At 38.5% G+C, this 23,026-nt stretch overlaps 1 protein-coding gene across 3 annotated transcripts; it reads right to left on the reverse strand.

Annotated features, from left to right (window-relative positions):
• Positions 1–223: 223 nt before the first annotated feature.
• On the reverse strand, positions 224–22,215 carry LOC123518245 (sodium-coupled monocarboxylate transporter 1-like). 3 transcript variants are annotated; one of them, XR_006678729.1, is made up of 12 exons: positions 21,633–22,214; positions 15,475–15,608; positions 14,985–15,173; positions 14,334–14,488; positions 12,588–12,728; positions 9,730–9,948; positions 8,984–9,102; positions 8,698–8,852; positions 7,019–7,233; positions 4,948–5,051; positions 4,549–4,795; positions 224–358 (listed from the first exon to the last, which is right to left on the reverse strand). XR_006678729.1 is itself a non-coding variant. In XM_045278969.1 (12 exons), the coding sequence occupies exons 1-12, from the start codon at positions 21,967–21,969 to the stop codon at positions 4,605–4,607; spliced, it is 1,914 nt and encodes a 637-aa protein (XP_045134904.1). In that variant the 5' UTR covers positions 21,970–22,215; the 3' UTR covers positions 449–4,604. The 3 variants fall into 3 exon arrangements, 2 of the variants coding, with proteins under 2 accessions (XP_045134904.1, XP_045134903.1); XM_045278969.1 differs by lacking the exon at positions 224–358 and having other exon boundaries at positions 449–4,795; positions 21,633–21,842; positions 21,888–22,215; XM_045278968.1 differs by lacking the exon at positions 224–358 and having other exon boundaries at positions 449–4,795.
• Between the last annotated feature and the right edge of the window lie 811 nt (positions 22,216–23,026).

The raw sequence follows: 23,026 nt of genomic DNA on the forward strand, positions 1-23,026 counted from the left end.
AGCCCAACGGGAATTAAACACTTCACACAACGAAGCCACTTTTTACCTTACAGTAATATGATAACTAGATTAGCCTCCATTTCGGAATACAAGAAATTAACGAATTTTTTTTTTCCACTTCTGCCTCTTTGGCATAGGAGAACCATTATTTGGAATTTTTCTTCGACAAAAAAACGGCGTGCTGGAACGAGGAAGTCGAATCTTCGGATGAAATCCGTGGTTAGGAAAATGATATTTCTGGACACATTTTATATGTTTTTTTTTTTTATGAAAGTAATATAGTAATTAAGAAAAAGTTTTTCTTGAGGTTGGAGCATGTAGTACCTACAGGCTTTAGACACATCCTCAGTTTGCATTCCTGGAAAGGGACAGATAAGTTATTGTAATTTACACAACCTGTACATACAAGAGAGAATCTGGACAGGAGCATGAACAGATAGGAAACAGGTACGTAAGAAAGTTTTACTGAAATTTTTTATAAAAATGTTGTTTACTTTTACAGTAAAGGAGCCAGAGTGAGTTGTGTTCTTCATGAAATATAAAATCAGACTTACATGAATTTCTCTATGATGACATTTAGGGATGAGCTGCGATATAGTAGTAAAGATAGATAATCTGAATGTGAACAATTATCACATTTAATAATATTTAAACATATTCCTTACAATCGATAATTCGTCAGCATACTATGTATACTCGAAATATGAAATGACCTACAATTAAAGACGTTGTTCAAATGTTCTTGGACTAAAGGCCCGTAAATAAAGTCTTTTGTGCTCAGTATTTAGATGGTCGCTCCATTCTTTTCATGAGTTGTCGGCCTCTGTTCGTGGTGATGTGGCATGATTTTCATGAGTGAAGACTTAAAGATGCTGTTGCCTGTTTCCAACAATTCTAATTCAATCACCGTTGAAGATTGAGTCGATGCAAAGGATATCAATATTCTTTGGCCATCAAGGTTAGCTTGAGAAAAATGGCTTTATTCTGACAAGATTTGAATTCGGTCACTGGCCTTATTATTTAGTATATTATGTACACTTTTCCAACTTTACTTGGGTTCAGTCTTGGCAACGACAGCTAGCCCAAAAAGTATTTGACTGCGGATATATGTAAACTCTTAACAGGCGCGTCTCTAGAGTGGGGGATCGGGGAGCCCAAGAAGAAATGCTTTCCTCTTGGAGTACTCTGAATAACTAATAAGGAGCCGTGAACCAAACCACGGAAAAGAAGTGAAGCCTTCACCGTGTATAATCCAAGAAAAGCCATGGAAAGTCACACAAGAAGAGATACAGAAAACGACATGAATGGGAGCTGTGGCCAAGAGGCAGCTGTCTCGTCCGGTATGGGTGGCCATGATGGACAGATGGCTCCAGACTGTTCGAAGAAACTAAGCATTCAAGTGTGCGACATGGAACGTAAAAATTCTTTATCAAGCGAAAAAAAATAGAAAATCTGAAAAGATAGATGAAAAGGATGAAAATAGATATACGTATTAGCAATCAGAAGTAAGATGGCCTGAAGTGAACAAATTGGACACAGATGCCGGACATTTTATACAATCAAGCGGACACACTGCTGAAAGAGGTTTGGGAACAGTGCTAGACAAAATGATCACGGGAAGTTTGATTGTTTTTTGGGGGGCAATATTAAATCGTGTTCTGTTGATAGAATTGAAGGGAAAACCAATTGATATAAATATTTTACAAGTATATGCACCCACCACCGAAAGCAATGATGAAAAAACAATCCAGTTCTATGTCAACCTAAACACGGCAAATCAACAAAATTGTATGAATCATTAAATGATAATGATGATAGGAGATTTAAATGCTAAGGTGGAGAGGAAGAGAGGACGATACAGTTGGTCCTTTGCACTTGGGGATAGAAGCGAAAGAGGCAATCTACGGATCAAATGGGGCTAAGAAACTGATCAGATGATTGCAAACACTTGGTTCTGGCAACATCCAAGAAGACTGTATAAGTGGAAGAACCATGAGGATAATTACAGAAGCCAAATAGATTACATATCTATAAATAAGAGATTCAGAAATGTGATTTTATATTCTAAAACATATCCCGGCGCTGACGGTGACAGTGAAAATAATCCAGTGATGGCAGTGGTCAGAATGAGATTCAAGAACATAAAGAAACGAAATAGAATACTGATAATGAATTAAAAAAAGAACTGAGGAAAGAATACACAAGAAGACATTATAGTGTAATAGTAAAGGATAGATACGAAAGACTTGTAGATGATGGCGACATGGATAGCTTGGAAAAGGAATGGCATTGTTAGAAAAAAGAAACATGTGGAAAAGAGCAAAAGAAATAATACCAAGGAAGGGAGCAAGGCAGAAATGTATAACGGATGATATTCTAGATTTAATGAAAGAGAGAAGGAAGTTCAAGCACAGGAATGCATTAAGATATAAGGAAATAGCTAGAAAAGAAAAGAGGAAATGTTCTGCGGCAAAGAAGCGATGGATATATTAAGAATGTGTTGAGATAGAAGATGATGCATGAAAGAGTGAAGGAACTTAATGGAAAAAGAAGGCTACGCACGGGGGAAGTAGTAATGAAGAAGAATGACGAGATGACAATGGAAAAGCAAGAAGTTTTCAACCGATGGAAAGATTATATTAAAAAATTGGTCTGGGATGAGAGACCAGAGCAGTTGGAGCTTGGAGTAGAAATGACTGGTCCTGGATAATACATATAAAGTGGAGAAGGTAATGAGAAGGATGAAAGCAGTGGGTGAAGATGGTGTGGCAATAGATTTAGTATTGAAAAGATATGTATTGTTAATGAAATATAAAAATGTGGGGAAGTTAATGGGAATATGTGGATATCTATTTTTCTAACTATACCAAAGAAACCTGCAACTTTTGAGTGCAATAAGCATAGAACTATAAGCATAATGAGTCAAGATTTAAAGGTAATCTTGAGGATGGTGCTAGAAAGAACAAGATGCAAGATAAAAAAGAGAGATAGCGGAAGAACAATATGGCTTATTGAAAGGAAGAAAGCAATGGGAAATGCAATGTTTATACTAAAGATGTTAAGTGAATGAGATGTTTTAATGTTTCATAGACTATAAGAAAACTTTTGATAGAGTAAAACAGGATGATTTAATCGACATATTAAAGGAAATATAAGTGGATGGAAAATATTTAAAAATGATGTGCAAACTTTACTGGAACCAGAAAGCGGCTGTAAGAGTAGAACAGAGTGGCAGGATGGTTATAAAAGAGAGGAGTACGACAGGGGTGTTTTATCTCCAGATCTGTTCTCTATATACAGTGAGATGATTGCAGATTCACAAGAGAAATTGTAGGATACTATAACAACAGTAAAGTTGGCGAGTAAAGCAAAAGGTTTAACAATCAACGTTGATAATACTGAAGTGATGATGATTAGTAAGAAGTTACGGGTTCCGAGGTGCAATGTAAGATTGAACAACAAAATTATAAAACAAGTGAGAAGATTTTACTACCTGGGAAGATACATAACAGAAGATAGAAGATGTCTAGAGGAAATCAAAAGAAGGATATGAGAAGCAGAAGACGCATTTCAGAAGACGAGAAACGTAATTACCAACAGTCATATCCATAAATACAAGACGAAGAGTAGGTCAGTGTTGTTATATGGATGAGAAGCGTGGGCTTTAAATAAACTTATGGAGCAGAGAATGGAGGCATTTTAAATGTGGTATTGGCAAAGCTCTTGAAAATATCTTGGACAGGAAGAATATCAAATTGCTCTCTAAATTTGACTAATGCTTTACTTATCTTCTTGAGAACCAGCATTCAAATGGGCCTTTTTTTTATATTCTGTTGTCCTTGGCTGGCCCTCTCTCCTACATAAAAAAAGGAAAGGAAATGAAGAAATGCTGAGAAGAATGGCTAGTGAAAAATAACTAATTGTAAAGATTTAAGTAAATCAGATTAGATTTAAGTAACATTTGATAAGATTAGGAAAGATAGAAGACTTAAGTTTAACGGAAAGAATCCTAGGTAGCAGAGCAGAAGGCAGACAAAGAGAGAATTACATTAATGGAATAGGAAATGGAAGAAGAACTGCATGCATATTACAAATGACAAGAGATAGACTGGTGTGGCTATGTATGGTCACCAACGTCTGCATTGGCATGGCACTTTCGGTAAGGTAAAGTCCTTTCTTTGTATATCGTTAACAAAAGAAGATGGCTTCTTGAATTATTAAGAAGGTGGAGAAACTTGCATCCTCCTATCAGGCTTAACGTAAGAGTACAAATCTTGTCGACTCGTATTCTTGTTTTTTTTACGTTAAGGCCTATAGCGCCTGTAGGCACACTTGAAGAGTGTATGAGAAGCGCTGTTCAAGCTTCCGCCCATTAGTGGCGCAGGCAATTTTATTTATAGTGGTACCCATATTAGGCCCATATCATCCAGAAGCTCATCTGGGTGTAGCCACCTAGAACCTGGGTATCATGGTGACATGTAGGTAACTTTAAACCACTCGACAAATGGCAAAGTGTTTAAGGTTGTAGGTGGTGGGATTCGAACCTACGCTTGGTTCTGCTGTGATTCGAGGCAGATTCTCGAAGAGATGTTGCTGAGTATTGGCTATTGAGGGGAGAGAAGTTTAGATTCATGCTGGGGCATCATTCGCATTTCTAAGCTGTGGTCCTGCGTCTCATTGATCTCTCGATTACGGAAGAATCTTCTTTTGTGGTACCAGAACCATATATTCTTGTATAGTCGCTCGCAAGTCGGGTTGAGCACCCCGCCCTCTACGTCCTTGGGGTGGTTGGGGCCTGGAACAGTGATGCGGAGATAATGGTTTGCGTCAGTCAAGGAAACACTCACGTTTGTGGTGTTATTTATGCTGGGCTGATAATTAGTGGAATATGTTTAATTAGATAACTTAGGTCACGGAGAAGCTCGATTTTTGTGTAACACTGCTCACCTATCAGCAGAGACACGATTCCCGCGCCCAGCATGGTGAAAGACACGCCAATGAGGCCGTTGTAGCAATAGGACGTGTCGTAAATGCCTTTAGCGTTCGCTTCCCTGGAAGAAAAAATAAAATTTGAATAACATAAATGCATAGTTGTTTGGTTCCCACAGCATTATTATTATACATTAATACAAGATGTTTTTACACGCACACACGAGATAGCATCTGCCAATTTCAATGGAAGTATACTTTCATGAAAAACTAATATATAAAAAAGTAATAAGAATAGAATTATGCTGAAATCTGCAAGTCACACATCTTAGATTTCGCTGAGACTTTTACAGCGATGGGAAAGAGGCTGAAGACAGTTAGTTACAGGAGAGGAGTTGGTAAGACAATGAACTTTTGATTCCACCTGTCGGATGCCCACATCATAATTTGAAATATGAAGAAACAAGAAATAAAGAAAATATGGATGTATGATAGTTTGCCAGTACGCAGTGTGTTGTCGTACCCAGCCACAAAAGACATTGGAAGGACAGGAGGGTCAAAAGGAAACAGTTAATGACCCAGGCCAGCCCAGGTCAGGTAAACATCCTGTGATGTTGTTCTCGTTCTTAGATGTTGTTGATACCACACAAATGGGGTTCAAGTGAGCTTGTACTTGATTGGTGAACGGTACATTTGAGGGCGTGTTGTGCAGGTCAAGACACGCCTCCATAAAATTCCTGAAGGAAAATTATAGAGGCATAGGGGCAGAGAGAGACGAGAGAGGAAGCAGAGAGGACAACCGCGGCTGCATAGCTGGGCGGCATGAACGTTTTGTACTTCATATAAACAGTAAGTGGAGCTATAAGTTGCAATGCAGTCTTTTAAAGGTAAAATTAGGATGGAGGAGGGAAGGAATCATGATAGGAGGTTTAGGTATTATCTTAGTAGTATGTGTTTTATGTGTATGTACTTGGTTCACAATGACGTCGTTATATACTTGCATTTTCATTTATGAGTAAAGGATCTTGTATACAGCTACGTACGTGTGTGCATGGGTGTTGCACTGACGAATATGTTACATAACATATTTACTTGTGTGTGTTTGTGTTCGAAGTTAACGTAGTTCTTATGTATGAATACCAATAGAAAGAGATTCGTTGAGTGAAGTTACTTGCTTGGAAATAACATGATTTGTCATTATATTCGGTGGTGTGTTATCCTGTCGTTTTCATGAACGGAGTAAGGTAATAATATATTTAGTGGTGTGTTACGTTGGTTGCTTGTATTCATGTATCAAGTAAAGGTAATTTTTATATATGGGTAACTGGTTGAAAGGGGGAATGTTGTAATTACTGCATATGAGATTTACTGATAAATAAAGCATAGTGTTCAGGTATTGATAGATGAAGAGAGAAAGTTTGAATTATTGCACATGAGACAATTATGTATGTTCTGTGACGAGTTACGTTATTGCAATCATATATGAGATTATAGTAATTCTTTTATGGTTGTAAGAGAAATTGTAATGAATTGCATTAGAGAAGGCGACAGAAGGAGAAGGCGCCGTATCGAACATCTTATGTATAGATTTTTTTTTTCTTAATTAAAGGCAGAAAACCCTTTGACTGTTTGTAACCAGTAGCTAGATAATTCGTGCAACGTCCTGTAACAGCTCGGATCATAACACACCCTGTCTACGTAAAAGAGCTATATGTAAGTGGAGGCCATGCATACGTGTGAAAAACATACTTCATACATCGACAGATAAGGCTCCTATACAGAGTGGGATGAGAAAAACTAGCGAAGATGACTCAGAACGCCTAAATTTCATAGAAACTGTTTTAGGTAGATATATGATATGAAGTTTCCAGTGTAGATTATAACTAAAGAATAGACCGGGGGGTGTTCGTTGAAGAAGAGGAAGACAGTTGAGTGTCAGTGAAGAAGAGGGGATAGTTGTTTGGTAAGTTGTGCAATTTTGGTAAGTTTACTTCCTGGTAAGAACTTATTTAATCTTTCCGAAAACAGCCACCATAATCTCACTCAGCAGATATCATAAACATAGTGAATGTAACCAGTCATTACATACTCTTCCATGCCGAGCGTGGTAGGGACTGTGGTGGAGTATAGAGAAGAGGAGCCCATGGTGGTGTGGACGAGATCCTCCAGGGTGGTGTTGAAGGAACCCTCACAAGTGGCCATGGAAAGCGGCAACTTTTCTAGGTGTCCACTGCCTCTTATAAACTTCCCAATCACCATCCACATATTGTAGAAGAAGGACACCAGAAAGCCAATAAGCGCACCCTGTATTGTAAAGAAGAGTTATTCATGGCTTGTATCTTAACATGTGTGTATGGATTGAGCTTATAATACTTTGTACAGTGATAGATCTTATTTAGGTAACAAATTGCAGCCGCCGTGGTACAGTGGAACCATGTAGTTCTTAGGATCAGTAGCGTGGACAGAACCAGAAATAATGGGTTTAAACTTGAAAAATTTAGTTTTAGGAAAGAAATGGGAAGAAATTGGTTTTCAAACAGAGTGGTTGATGAGTGGAACGGTCTCAGCGGTCATGTAGTCAGGGCTGAGTCAATAGAGAGCTTTAAAAGATAAGTTCATGGATGGGGAAGATAGCTTAAGCACACTAGGACTGCCTAGTATAGGCCTGGCGGCCTCTTGTAGCTTCCCTCTTTTCTTATGTTCTTATGTTCTTATGAGTGCTTTGGGGTCCGAACTGTATCCAAGCGCTCTTATTCGAATCCTGTCTACGGTCCGAGTGTAGGTTGGGCTTCCTCACTAGGGGCAATGTTTTCCTAGTGGTTGGGCGTTTAGATAGGAGGTACTTGAAAAAATATCCCCTTTAGCCCATAAATTCCCTTGAAAAGCCCACATGGTATAAATAAATAAGAAAATAATAATAATGTGTTTCAAAGTGAACTTTATTTAGTGACATTGTAATACTTGGATATGTTACACAAAAAGGATATAATGTGTTATGGGACACGTTATGATTAAGCAGTATAGTGTGTTGATTAAGTATGAAAATCATACAATATGTTAGAATCTCGTTGTGTTTAGAGAGTATGAGGCACATTGCGGTGAGTCGTACACCCTTTTTTTCGCTCCTTTACGGCACGATGCAATATGACATGTCGCATGAGGCACACGATGTTTTCTGGTATAACTCGTGTGGTGTGGTGCAAGGTTGGTTACCTTGCTGTGTCAAGTTGCCAGTTGCTGTGGAATTTGTGATTGATATACTAAACGATGCTGATGTGACGAAGATTGCAGTCCATCAACCATTATACACTCTACACAATGAAGTCAATAAGGCGGTTTTCATAATAATGGGATAGCAGTGCGAAATGTTTTTCATGTTCCCAACATAAGATATTATTATTTTTTTGGAAACAACTTGCAGTCAGAATTAAAATAGTGTGAGGAGACAGGAAGGCGTACCATCCTCCAAAAGTCATCTGGACTATTGTGTCAGTATTCGTTGCGGTCAATTTGGAACTTACGCTAAAGAAAATTATTTGAATATTATGAAGGACTACCCTGTTGTCTTTCACAAGTAACGTTAATATATAGTTTTAGAATTCTAATACATGAAGTATGACTTAGAAATTATTTGAACAAAATCAGAGGAAACATTATTTGAACGTATGACTAAAAAGGATTCTTTAAATTCAATGAATAATCATGTGCTTTCTTTTGGTAATTAATCTATTGGATAGCACATTTATGATGAAATTCCGGGAAACCCACCTTTTTTTCAACCCAAGGAAACAGGATACCAGCCAAAAACACGCCGGAGAGGGGCCCGGCGATGGCACTGGTTATGCTCAGCACAACGTGAAATATATTTCCCAGCTTGCCCATGACCATCCCTAGACCCACTGCCATTACGCCGGTGAAAGAAGCTGCAAAACAAACAACAGTAAGGTCATGCTACACAGCATATATTTGACTGAAATTTGTGTCTCATATCGATGACTCATCTCCATGCTCGGTTCAATTTGTTTGGAAAAAAAGACCGGTTATTGATACTCACATAAGATCTTGATCACGCGGGTGGCTGAGGACTCACTGAGGTTCGAAAAGTAGGGAAAAGGTTTGAGAAAGTCCTCCCATATGAGGCAGGCCGCAGAGTTTCCCGTGGAGGAAAGTGTGCTGAGGGAGAGAGGAAGAGGAATCACTTCCGCAGAAGGAGAATGCAAGAATACTTCGAAGATTATAAAATTTGAGATAAGAAATTGCCAATTCAGATGTAAGAGGTAACTAAGAAATTAGCATATAGTAAAATTAGGTGATGGATATCTTGATGCATCACTTGAGCATTCTAAAGAATTTGTGATTTTCATAATCCAATAAAGAACGATCATAACTATATTTCAAAATGCTTGGTTATAAAAGGGACAGGAAATGTACATAAGGACCATGTACAAAGTTACAACACGATCTCCCTTCCTACCTTTCTGTTTACAAAGACTAACATGAACTTCCTATGGGTACACTATCAACACACCTATGCATATGTTTACTACACTCTGGGTTGGTACTGACGATTTGATATACAATATACGTTCATTTTTGGTGATTTTTCCATCATCTCTATATATGTATACTCAGAAATAATTGCGAGCCAATTAAAAGTGACACGCTGACAAATCTCAAACACTATAAGTACACACATGGGATGATGATGCACAGTCATATTTTATTTTGGCATGTGCTTTTGATACCTTGTCTCAGCCATTATCTGAACACCACACTGAACACAGCCTCTCTCCTTCTTACCTGAGCACCCCGCCGTACACAGACGCCACGAAGAGACCTGCCATTCCGGGAATGTGTCCTAGTTTGTCGGTTACCAGGAAGGGAATGATCTGATCTGGTTTGCTGATCTTCTCTGAGGTGTAAGGGTCGCACGTATTGTAGACGGCGTAGGCGACCAGGCCGGAGAAGAAGAAGAGGCACCAGAGACACCACAGTCCAAACAGGAAGAACCAAGACAATCTGACCAAAGGGAGATGTTCATATAAATCTTTTCCTTTTCCTTTTCTTCCTCCTCCTCCTCCTCCTCCTCCTCCTCCTCCTCCTCCTCCTCCTTTATTTAGAGTAGAATAGTTACCCAAACAGTCTAGTAAGGACTTCATGGTCTGTTGCTGTTTGGACTTGCTTTGTATTCCTCCTCCTCCTCCTCCTTTTTTTTAAATTGCTTCATATATATATATCTATCTATATATATATATATATATATATATATATATATATATATATATATATATATATATATATATATATATATATATATTCGCGTTACATCACAAGAATGAACATGTGCAGATTTTGTCATGAAACAAATGAGTTTTTTCTACCTAGAACTTCCCGCAATGTGAGGATAAAGAAAATTCACTGCATTTCTTAGGAAATATTTTGGAAAGGAAGTAAATATTTTTCACTTAGTGTTCCTTTAATCATGTAATTATTCACATTATCTATATCTAATGTGAACTTCTTTTTTTTTTTTCAGTACGCACATCAGATCGCATCACTGCATGCATCCTGTGGTGAGTAAAAACTGTGATTTTTTTTTTCTCATTTCACAGGGAATTTTCATTTGCTATCACTCTCAAATGCTAATGATACACTTTTTCTTACTGGCCAAACGGCAGTCAGCTGCGTCCCCTTCCTGGACAGTGGGATGGAACGGACTGAGGCTAACGGTCGCATGATCGTGAGCCACGAGCATCCTTGTGGTGTTTTGAAAATACACCTTAATGGTGATCCTGGTCCAAGGTGAAAAATGTTGGCTATGAGAAGGCTTTTATGATCTAGCGGCGGAAACCTACGATCCTTTGAACATTTGGCTCCAGTACTTTACATACGTATATGTTTATTTGTTTTATATATATATATATATATATATATATATATATATATATATATATATATATATATATATATATATATATATATATATATATATATACCATGTGGGCTTTTCACGGGAATTTATGGGCTAAAGGGGATACTTTTTTGGGGTAACTTCTATCTCAAAGCTAACCCGCTAGGAAACCGCTGCCCCGAGTGAGGAAACCCAACCTACACTCGGACCATTGACATATTTCGAACCCGTGCGCTTATTTTTTTTTTTTTTCTTCTTATTAATTTTTTTTTTTTTTTTCACGTAGGGAAGAGGGCCAGCCAAGGGCAAAAAAAAAAGAAAGATTAAAAAGAAAAGGCCCACTTGAGTGTTGGCTTTCTAAAAAGTGTAAAAGCGTCAGCCAATTTGGAGGAGGAAATGCCTTGATACCTCCCTCTTAAAAGAAAAGTCGTAGGAAATCGGAAATACAGATGCAGGGAGGGAGTTCAAGAGTTTACCGGTGACAGGGATGAATGATTGAGAGTACTGGTTAACTCTTACGTTAAAGAGTTGGACAGAATAAGGATGAGAGGAAGAAGAAAGCCTTGTGCAGGAGGAGGGGAGGCATGCAGTTAGCAAGATCAGTAGAACAGTTAACATGAAAATAGCTATAAAAGATCGAAAGAGATGCAACATTCCGTCGGTGAGAAATAGGCTGAAGACAATCACTCAGAGGAGGGGAGTTGATGAGACAAAGAGGTTTTGATTCCACCCTATCTAGTAAAACTGTGTGACTGGAACCCCCCAAACATGCGAAGAGTACTCCATACAGGGGCGGATAAGGCCCTTATACTGAGTAAGCAGTTGGAGAGGCGAGAAAATCTGGCGGAGACGCCTCAGAACACCTAACTTTATAGAAGCTGTTTTAGCAAGAGATGAGATGTGAAGTTTCCAGTTAAGATTATGAGCAAAGGACAGACCGAGGATATTCATTGTGGAAGAGGGAGACAGTTGAGTGTCATTGAAGAAGAGGGATAGTTGTCTGGAAGGTTGTGTCGAGTTGATAGATGGAGGAATTGAGTTTTGAGGCATTGAAAACTACTAGATTTTCTCTGCCCCAATCGGAAATCTTAGAAAGATCGGAAGTCAGGCGTTCCGTGGCGTCCCTGCGTGATCTGTTGACTTCCTGAAGGGTTGGTCGTCTCTGAAAGGACGTGGAAAGATGTAGGGTGGTACATCAGCGTAGGAGTGGATAGAGCAAGAAGTTTGGTTAAGAAGGTCATTAATGAATAATAGAAAGAGAGTGAGTGACAGGACAGAGCCCTGAGGAACACCACTTTTAATAGATTTAGGAGAAGAACAGTGGCCGTCTACCACAGCATCAATAGAGCGGTCGGAAAGGAAACATGAGATAAAGTTGCAGAGAGAAGGATAGAAGACGTAGGAGGGCAGTTTTGAAATCAAAGCTTTGTGCCAGACTCTATCAAAAGCTTTTGATATCTCTAACGCTACAGCAAAAGTTTCACCGAAATCTCTAAAAGAGGATGACGGAAGCCATACTGGCGATCAGACAGAAGACTGTTAAGTGACAGATGTTTGAGAATCTTCCTATTCAGGATAGATTAAAAAACTTTAGACAAGCAGGAGATTAAAGCTATAGGACGGTAGTTTGAGGAGTTAGAACGGTCACCCTTTTTAGGAACAGGTTGAAGACCCCTCGGACACCAAACCACGCATGGCACTGTACCACGGCAGAATTATAATGTTACACATGACATGAAGAACTCACCTTTTTGAAATTTCCAGTGTTCTCACGGAAGCAAAACGTTGGAAGGTTGTCTGATTCAGACCGATTCCGTTTATAATGAGGAAAAATCCCAAGGTGAAGGTGGACCAGAAGGTGTGGCGGACGTAAGGGCTGGGGTCCATGCTGAGGAGGAGAGGAGGTGGTGGGTAGGAGCATTGCTTACTCGTTACACGCACATCTTTTGCGCTTCTTGTCTTTCATTGCAATAAATTAATACCAAAACTAATAAATTAGAAAATCTAGTTAAAGAACAATATTGATATTCAAGGAGACAGTAGTGAATATGTGTTGATAGTGTTAGTATTGTTATTGTTGTTGTTGTTACTGCTGCTGTTATTATTATTATTATTATTATTATTATTTTTTATTATTGTTATTTTTATTGTTATTGATATTATTATAGATATTATATTATTATTATTATTATTATTATTATTATTATTATTATTATTATTATTATTATCATCATCATCATCATCATCATCATCATCATCATCACCATTATTGTTATTGCCAATGTTGCTGTTGTTGTTGTTGTTGATGTTACTGCTGCTGCTGCTGCTACTGCTGCTCTCAGTATTTTCATTGTTATAATTTTATTGTTGTTTTTGTTGTTTTATAATATTGTGTATGTTATGTTATGAGAAATTGTTCGCACGTTTCTTATGATCTCTTCCTACTTACTTTTTCAATAAATCACTGATAGAGATTGTCTTAAGATCATTACAACAGATCACCTTTATCTAGAAACGACCCATCGTTGCGGCTACAATCGCGGTAGGGCTGAGTTGACAGGATGTGTGTGTACATCAGCAGAATGTGACCTCGAGGAGTTTTACTGCTATTTATCATCTGTTCCGCTCAACTGATCAGATCAGATGCGGGGAAGATGATGGCTCTGTTATGGTACAACACTGGTAAATCAGCGCTGCTAGTGACCCTTGTTACGGAGAGATCAAGGGTTGTATGACGAACCCTCGAGAGAGGATTTCTCTCTCCCCTTCTCGAGGCACAGGACCCAAGATAAATTTTTATTTAATCTTGGGAGAACTCTGTGTGTAGGAATAATTGCCAATACGTAATGTAAAAATTCTTACATTATATCTCTAATATTCAGTTTGTTGGACGTTAACACTTTTATTATTTCTTATTGAGTATTTTTCATGTCAGCTCTTTAAGGGATTATGTTTTGGATACATTTTTCAGTTCGATTTTTTTTTTTTTTTTTTTTTTATGGGCTAAATTGGTTTGATAGACATGGTTGTTGTAGTTGTCACTTAGATGTTCTTTAAATAATTATCTTGTTCTGTGGTAGTTAAGATGTGTGCTTTTATTTCATTAACGATGTTTCCCAAATGTGTTTATTCATCAAAAGTTTTGAATTAACTTGCTTGAGCTCTTTCTTTTAAATGTTATTAACAGATTTTAACTATTTATAATTTTTATGAAGATTTTTATATAATGGACTAATTTCTCATATGTATCATATGTTCAACATTGTTGTTGTGGTTAATAAACTAACTGATTAACTGTGTGTGTGTGTGTGTGTGTGTGTGTGTGTGTGTGTGTGTGTGTGTGTGTGTGTGTGGACTTGCGACTTTTTTTTTGTTATAACAGTTGTTAACAATGTTTATATAATCTTTTGACATTTCACATTCAGGAAATATTAATGAATGATGTAACACGGGTAGTGCCCCCTACCAAAGTCTCCAGTGCCTTGCCACTTACTTGAAAAACTCAAGTCTTCCGCCACGCTCCGCTATCGTCCACACCTCCCTGACGCCTCCTAAGTCAATGCAGCACATCACCACCACCGCGAACACGCCCCCGAACATGAGCAACGTCTGGAGCACGTCAGTGTACACCACCGCCTTGACTCCGCCCTGAAGAGTGGTAATATGTGTCAATTGGCAGCGATGAAATGATGAAGTGTAAGATAATTCAGAAGGAACAGACTCAAGCTTTGTGCAAGACGAAACACTGTGACACGAAGAACAAAGGCAAATTGAAACTGAATATCCGAAGGTGTAACTTATTGATATCTGTTACTGTCTCATGTATACAGAGAAAACTAACACACTGTCTAGTTGATTTCGATATTTCCTGCGCTTTATAAATAGTATTGTCAGATTAACTCAGGTGAAAAGCATTTTAGCTGAAATCTGAAATTGTCAATGTTATAATGGGGCACATCAGTGATCAGCGATCATTGATCATTTTTATGGCAACAAAATGATGTAGTCTATGGTTTAGTCAAGCATATGATCTTGATATATTATATGTACATCTTGATATCTTTCCGAATGACCTAGAATTTCTATCCAAAGAAGAGATGGAAGCAATTTCTAGTTTCCTGTCCCCAGCATGCTTGACACTCACGATGGTGATGTAGAAGGTGACGATGGCGCCCATGATAATCATGGAGTTCAAAGTGGAGAGGCTGGTGACAGTGGAGAGGGCCAGCGAGGGAGCGTACAGGCACAATCCCACGTATACAGAAAACGTCAGCAGAGTCACCAGGGTGGCCAACTTTCGTAAGACGACGCTCTTGTAACGCAGCTCAATGTACTGTGAAGTACAGAAAGTCAACACATACTGCTTTATTGATATAGCAGCAGCTTTTATAATTACTACGTGTTACGTGCATTGTAATGCAAGAGTTTGTAATATCATAAAATAGTTTTTGCATATAGTTTGTAATTTTAGGAATAAGAATAAACTTTAAGTATGTTGAATATAAACTGAAGTACATTATGATCGTTCTATGTTTTCAAACCTCCCTGATGTTCCCCAATTCCTTTAACACGTTTACAGTTACAGAAAGTATGAATAATTGCAATGGTGCGCTGATTTATATCAGTATTCTCACCTCATTAAGAGAAACCAGATTGAGGTTATAGAAAACTGGAATTAGGATCTTGTTAATGATGACTGTAGCCGGTATGGCGCCCAACAGGGAGATGGTGATCTGCGTGCCGTGCAAATAGATCTCGGTTGGGTTACCTGTGAACATAAAGTAAGAGTGAGTGGCTGCCACCCACACTCTTATGTGTGGAAGAAGATGAAACAACAACTGCAATACTGTGAACTATAAAAAGATTCATACACAGAATGAATAAATGTTATCAATTGTTTTGACTTAGATCTGACCTGCTTTTCATTCATTTTTGAAAGCTGTTCGGAATAACTAACTTTTGTAAGGTTGCTATGTAAAGTGTACGGTATTGTACTAGAAATTGTATCTTGTTACTGGATAGACGTGGCAGGGAAACACTGGGGTAACAATTGCTGTCGTATATTGATGTAATTAAACAATACAAAGAATAAAGACTGGTGTCTGCAACACGTACGCCCACTAAACCAGGACGGACAGAGCTACGTGTCTCCATCCCGATGCGGGAGGGGGAGGAAATAGGAAAGGTATGAGTATTGAGTGCACTAAGAAATACCCTACCATTGATCAATTGTTAATGTGTCTCGTATCTTTTGGCTCATTGCCATTATCAATAGAATGAATTATAACTCGGTTGTGATGATGCGTGACCATACCCATATCAAGTTGACGCCGCCTTGAAGTCATGCCCGTTCCTACGGTTCCCCTAAATTAGCGTTTCCCAACCTGGGGTTCTAGCACCCCTGGGGATGTTGAAATCAATCATAGAGGGTGCTGGGAAGTGATGCACACACTTCACCTTTTTTTTTCCCTTCTAATAACAAGATATTAGTTAGGGGTGCGGGACTGCTTAGACATAACAACGGGGGGTGCTATGGTCGGAAAAGGTTGGGAAACGCTGCTCTAAATTAACAATCGTTGGGTAAGCATGTATCATTATTCTCACCATACATAAGTCTGGATGACCTTCCTTTTTTTTATTTATTTATTTATTTTTTTTTATTTATTTTTTTTTTTCTCTTCGTTCTTCCAACATTTTCATTGGCTTGTACCTTGTTTGGTTAAATCGTAAATAGTATGTTTTTGTGTTAATTCGTTCTAACATATTTACACAATGGATAGCAGAGCAGCGCAGTTAAGGGAACATCACGGCAGTGCAGGAGACGTTGAAGTTGAAGCTTTCTGAAGCAGTTTTGTTACATCCTCGGTTGTAGAAAAAGATGTTTTCTTTTTTTCTACAAACGAGGATTCACTGCGCTGGTCTGCTTTGTGTGAAAGTGTTAAAATGAATTAAAACAATATGATACTATTTACGATTTTACGAAAAATGGCAGATATCAATGAAAATGTTGGTAGAACAAAGACAAAAAAGAAAAATGACAAAGAATAAATAAATAAAAATGGTCGTCATAATCTATCCATATATCTATCTATCTATCTAATTATCTATCTATCTATCTATCTATCTATCTATCTATCTAATTATCTATCTATCTATCTGTATCTATATCTATATCTGTATATATATATATATATATATATATATATATATATATATATATATATATATATATATATATATATATATATAGAGAGAGAGAGAGAGAGAGAGAGAGAGAGAGAGTATGAAGAAAACCCACAATAAAATCACCATTTCTATTCAAACACTTGTTACGTTTCTGGAAAGAAAGAGAGGTGGTGTTCCAGAGATTGAAAATTAGATCTGAGGCCGCGAATGTTGCAGAAGTTAATGTAGAAAAAGTTGAGGGAGGTGTCAAGGAATTTGTGGCTGTCACTGAGAGGGACGTCCGACCTGGTGACTTTTTTGGTCCCCTCGCCAGAAGGGGACTCCGAGGCATGGTAAATTGGAGTACCCATTTTTCATTTGAATATTGATCTTTAAGTGACGGGTGTATGTGTGGTAAATGCATATAGTTTTGTGTGAAGAAGGAGAGTTGTCTTTAGAGGGCAAACTGTGACTGCCCCCTTGAGTTGTGAAACACAAAGGGAAACTTTCAGCGAGATCACAACTAGCTTTAATGGAAGGTTCAGAGTATCCCCTGAACAAGTGCTATTAGAACTCGCTGGGAGTAAGTTATCGTTTCGGTAGGTGTCTACTACCTCCTCTAAAGTATAACGCGAAAGCAAAAGTTTCACCGAAATCTCTAAAAGAGGATGATCAAGACTCAGTAAGGAATGCTAGAAGATCACCAGTAGAGCGACCTTGACGGAAGCCATACTGATGATCAGATAGAAGATTTTGAAGTGATAGATGTTTAAGAATTTTCCTATTGAGGATAGATTAAAAACTTTAGACAAGCAAGAGATTAAAGCTATAGGACGGTAGTTTGAGGGATTAGAACGGTCAACGTTTTTTTACGGTACAGGCTAAATGTAGGCAAACTTCCAGCAAGAAGGAAAGGTAGAAGTCGATAGACAAAGTTGAAAGAGTTTGGCCAAGCAAGGTGCAAGCACGGAAGCACAGTTTTGAGAACAATAGGAGGGACCCCATCAGGTCCATAAGCCTTTCAAGGGTTTAGGCCAGCGAGGGCATCGAAAACATCATTACGAAGAACCTTGATTAAAGGCATGAAATAGTCAGAGGGAGGAGGAGAGGAGGAATAACCTTAGAATCATCTAAGGTGGAGTTATCTGCAAAGGTTTGAGAGAAGAGTTCAGCTATAGAGACACATGAGATAGCAGTGGTGCCATCAGGATGAAATAATGGAAGTAAAGGTGAAGAAGAAAAGTTGTTAGAGATGTTTTTGGCCAGATACCAGAAGTCTCGAGGGGAGTTAGTGTTTGAAAGATTTTGATATTTTCTATTTATGAAGGTATGATTATTGGTAGATATATATATATAAAGTGCATGAGATTTAGGAGATGGAAGGCTAAGGTACCTTTTGTGGGCAACCTCTCTCTATCATGTATAGCACGAAAACAGTCTGTGTTACACCAAGGTTTAGAAGGTTTAGGTTGAGAAAAAAGAGTGAGGAATGTACGGTTCCATGGCAAACACTATCACCTCTGTTTTGCGTTCAGTAGAGATGGGTCTCTGACACGAAAACAATAATTAATCATTCCAGGGAAAATCAGCATAATACCTGCGCAGATCCCTTTAATTGGCAGAGGTAAAACACCAGAGGCACCTGCACTTTGGGGATCTTGAGGAGGAATTGGAGAAATAGGACAAGATACAGAAATGAGATTGTGATCGGAGGAGCCCAACGGAGAAGATAGGGTAACAGCATAAGCAGAAGGATTAGAGGTAAGGAAAAGATCAAGAATGTTGGGTGTGTCTCCAAGACGGTCAGGAATACGAGTAGGGTGTTGCACCAGTTGCTCTAGGTCATGGAGGATAGCAAAGTTGAAGGCTAGTTCACCAGGATGGTCAGTGAAGGGAGAGGAAAGCCAAAGCTGGTGGTGAACATTGAAATCTCCAAGAATGGAGATCTCTACGAAAGGGTAGAGGGACAGAATGTGCTCCACTTTGGAAGTCAAATAGTCAAAGAATTTACTATAGTCAGAGGAGTTAGGGGAGAGATAGACAGCACAGATAGATTTAGTTAGCGAGTGACTATTGAGTCTAAGCCAGATGGTGGAAATCTCATAAGATTCCAGAGTATGGGCACAAGAGGAAGTTCAGTCGTAGCGTACATAGACGCAACATCCAGCTTTGGAACGAAAATGAGGATAGAGAAAGTAGAAAGGAACAGAGAAGGGGCTACTGTCAGTTGTCTCAGACAGCTGTGTTACGGTGAGGAAAATAAGATGAGGTTTAGTAGAGGAAAGGTGGTGTTCTACAGATTGAAAATTTGATCTTAGACCGCGAATGTTGCAGAAGTTAACGAAGAAAAGTCGAGGGAGGTGTCAAGATATTTTGGGTCGCCTCCAAGAGAACAGTCCAACCTGGAGAAATTTATGGTCCCCTCCCCAGAAGGGGACTCCGAGGCTGGATATGGAGTCGTCATTTTTTTTTATTTTGAATTTTAAGTGAAGCGTGTATGTGTGATAAGTGCATGTAGTTTTGTGTGAAGGACAGTTGTCTTTAGAGGGCAGGTTGTGACTGCTCCCTTTAGTTTTGAGACACAAAGGGAAACGTTCAGTGAGATCACAACTATCTTCAATGGAGAGTTCACAGCACCTCTGAACTAGTGTTATCAGATCTCGCTGGGAGTGGATTATCGTTTCAGTAGGTGTCTACTTCCTCCTCTCTCTCTCTCTCTCTCTCTCTCTCTCTCTCTATATATATATATATATATATATATATATATATATATATATATATATATATATATATATATATTTTTTTTTTTTTTTTTTTTTTTTTTTTAATAGGAGGACCCATCAGGCTAGCGTTTGCATGGAAAGCATCATTATGAAGAATCTTAAATGAAGGTATGAAATAGTGAGAGGGTGGAGGCGAGGGAGAGACAAACTCAAAATCAAAGGTAGAGTTATTAACAAAGGTCTGAGGGAAGATTTCAGCTGTAGAGACAGATATGATGGCAGTGGTGCCATCAGGACGAAGTAAAGGAGAAGAGATGAAGAAGTAAAGTTATCGGAGATGATTTTGGTCTGATGCCAGAAGTCTCGAGGGAGTTGGAGTTTGAAAGAGTGTTTGGCAAGTACCTTTTTTGGGGTAACCTCTCTATCATGTATTGCAAAAGAACAGGCTATGTTAAACCAAGGTTTAGAAGGTTTAGGTTGAGAAAAAGAATGAGGAATGTACGTGTACAAGCAGGCACTATCATCTCTGTCTTTGATACGGAAACAGTAATCTTTTCAGGGAAAATCAGCATAATACCTTCTCAGAATCCCAATTGGCAGAGGTCAAACGCCACAGGTACCTCCGCCAAGTCAAGAACGTTGGGTGTATCTCCAAGACGGTGAGGAATATGAGTAGGATGTTGCACCATTTGCTTTTGGACTCTAGATCATGGAGGATAATAAAGTGGAAGGCTACTTCACCAGGATGGTCAGTGAAGGGAGAGGAAAGCCAATGTTTGTGGTGAACATTAAAATCTCCAAAAATGGAGATCTCCGCCAAAAGATAGAGAGACAGAATGTGCTCCACTTTAGAAGTTAAATAGTCAAAGAATATTATACTATAGTTAGAAGAGTTAGGGGAGAGATAGACAGCACAGACGAATTTAGTTAGAGGTTGATTTATGAGTCGAAGCCAGATAGTGGAAAACTTAGAAGATTCAAGAGCGTGGAACGTGAAGAAATCAAGTTGTTGCGCACATAGACACAACTTCAGCTTAGGAACGAAAATGAGGATAGAAAAAATATGAGGGAACAAGAAATGGCTACTGTCAGTTACTTCAGACACCAGTGTTTCGGTGAGGAAAAGAAGATGACGTTTAGCAGAGGAGAGGTGGTGTTCTGCTGACCAAAAATTAGATCTAAGGCCGCGAATATTGCAGCAGTTAAAGAAGAAAAAGTTTAGGGGGTGTCAAGATATTTATGGTCGATAACGAGAGAGCAGTTCGACCTGGAGTCATTTATGGTCCCCTCCCCAGAAGGGGACTCCGAGGCTACACACACACACACACACACACACACACACACACACACACACACACACACACACACACACACACACACACACACACACACACACACACACACACACACACACACACACACACACGTGGATTTGACTACTATACAACATACCAAACCATCATCTTCCTTATTAATGGTAGGCAGTTTACGGGAACAGTAAATAAAAGAACTGTTCCCAGACCCTTCGGTCCACATCTCTTGGTCTCCTATGAGGTGAAGGGAATACAGTGGAAGTTTTTTTTTAACTCCACGACAATAATATAAATAAAGACATGTTGCATATCACCCATACGAAGTGTCAAGGATAGGGCTGAAAAGTTTCAATCCAATTGGGATCTTGGTTAACAGAAGCGCTCCATGGGACATATTTCAGATGGTAATGGTATCAACTGATTCACACCATGTCTTCCATGTGGATTGTCTCAAATGCGGCGACATGATATATGATAATGACTCTCTCTCTCTCTCTCTCTCTCTCTCTCTCTCTCTCTCTCTCTCTCTCTCTCTCTCTCTCTCTATACGTACCGGCCTTTGTGGTTATTCGTGTTGGTATTCTTGCTTACCTAGAATGGAGATGGCTGAAATTATACCACCCAAAAGGGAGATGGCGACTGCTACTGGTGGCATATTCTTTCCTCCAAGGAGGAATTCTTGAGTGGTGGTTTTTCTCCTGCTCCTGGCGGCGCTGACCACACCTATGCCCACTGACCCCACCAGCAACAGCGAAAACACTGCCCAGTCCGCGGCGTGGAATTTATGCTCCGAGGCATAACCCGTGGTGGAGGCTTCTGTGGCTCCGTAACTCTCCGAGGCATAACCCGTGGTGGAGGCTTCTGTGGCTCCGTAACTCTCCGTTGTCGCCTCCGTCTGGTGGCCTAAGCTGAAGGGTGTTGTTACCATTTTCAGTGATTTCCTTGCCTGCAGACACCGTCAAGTGACTACCAACGCACACTGGTTAGAATGTTAGTCTTTCTCTGGGGAGCGGGAGCAGTGAAGGTGGTAGTGTCCTTGCACCACTGGACGTCAAACTGAGGTATTCTTATTTATATACCACCGATTAATGATAATATGGAACCATGATTCTTATCGTTCTCTATTTTATATACTCCCTTGCACGAATTGCTTATATTACTATAGTACTGAGTGGCACGAGTCTGAATGCACAGGCGGATCTTAAGAGATATATCCTTGCCGTTATCAGGCGATTTCTGATGCCTGTTACCATTTTGTTATTATTATTATTATTATTATTATTATTATTATTATTATTATTATTATTATTATTATTATTATTATTATTATTATTATTATTATTATTATCATCATCATCTTTTTTATTATTATCTTTATTATTAGTAGTAGTAGTAGTAGTAGTAGTAGTAGTAGTAGTAGTAGTAGTAGTAGTAGTAGTAGTGGTGGTAGTAGTAGTGGTAGTAGTAGTAGTAGTAGTAGTAGTAGTAGTAGTAGTAGTAGTAGTAGTAGTAGTAGTAGTAGTAGTAGTAGTAGTAGTAGTAGTAGTAGTAGTAGTAGTAGTAGTAGTAGTAATATTATTATTATTATTATTATTATTATTAGTAGTAGTAGTAGTAGTAGTAGTAGTAGTAGTAGTAACATTATTATTAGTAGTAATATTATTATTATTATTATTATTATTATTATTATTATTATTATTATTATTATTATTATTATTATTATTATTATTATTATTGTTACCGTTGTTTTATTATTTTGATTATTATGATTATCATCATCATTATTATCATCATCGTCATTATCGTCATCATTATAATTTCTATTATTATCGTCATCTGTTTTGACATTATGCAATTCATATCAGCAATACCAATTAAATAACAGAAATACGTACTCTCGTAACAACAAACAGCTATAGAAATTGTTGTCATAATGCACAGTAAGGTCGGTTGAGCCTTGTTATGGCAACACTCACAATGACGTC

This window comes from Portunus trituberculatus, chromosome 43 (assembly GCF_017591435.1).
Source record: "Portunus trituberculatus isolate SZX2019 chromosome 43, ASM1759143v1, whole genome shotgun sequence".
NCBI classification, from domain to species: Eukaryota; Metazoa; Arthropoda; class Malacostraca; order Decapoda; family Portunidae; genus Portunus; species Portunus trituberculatus.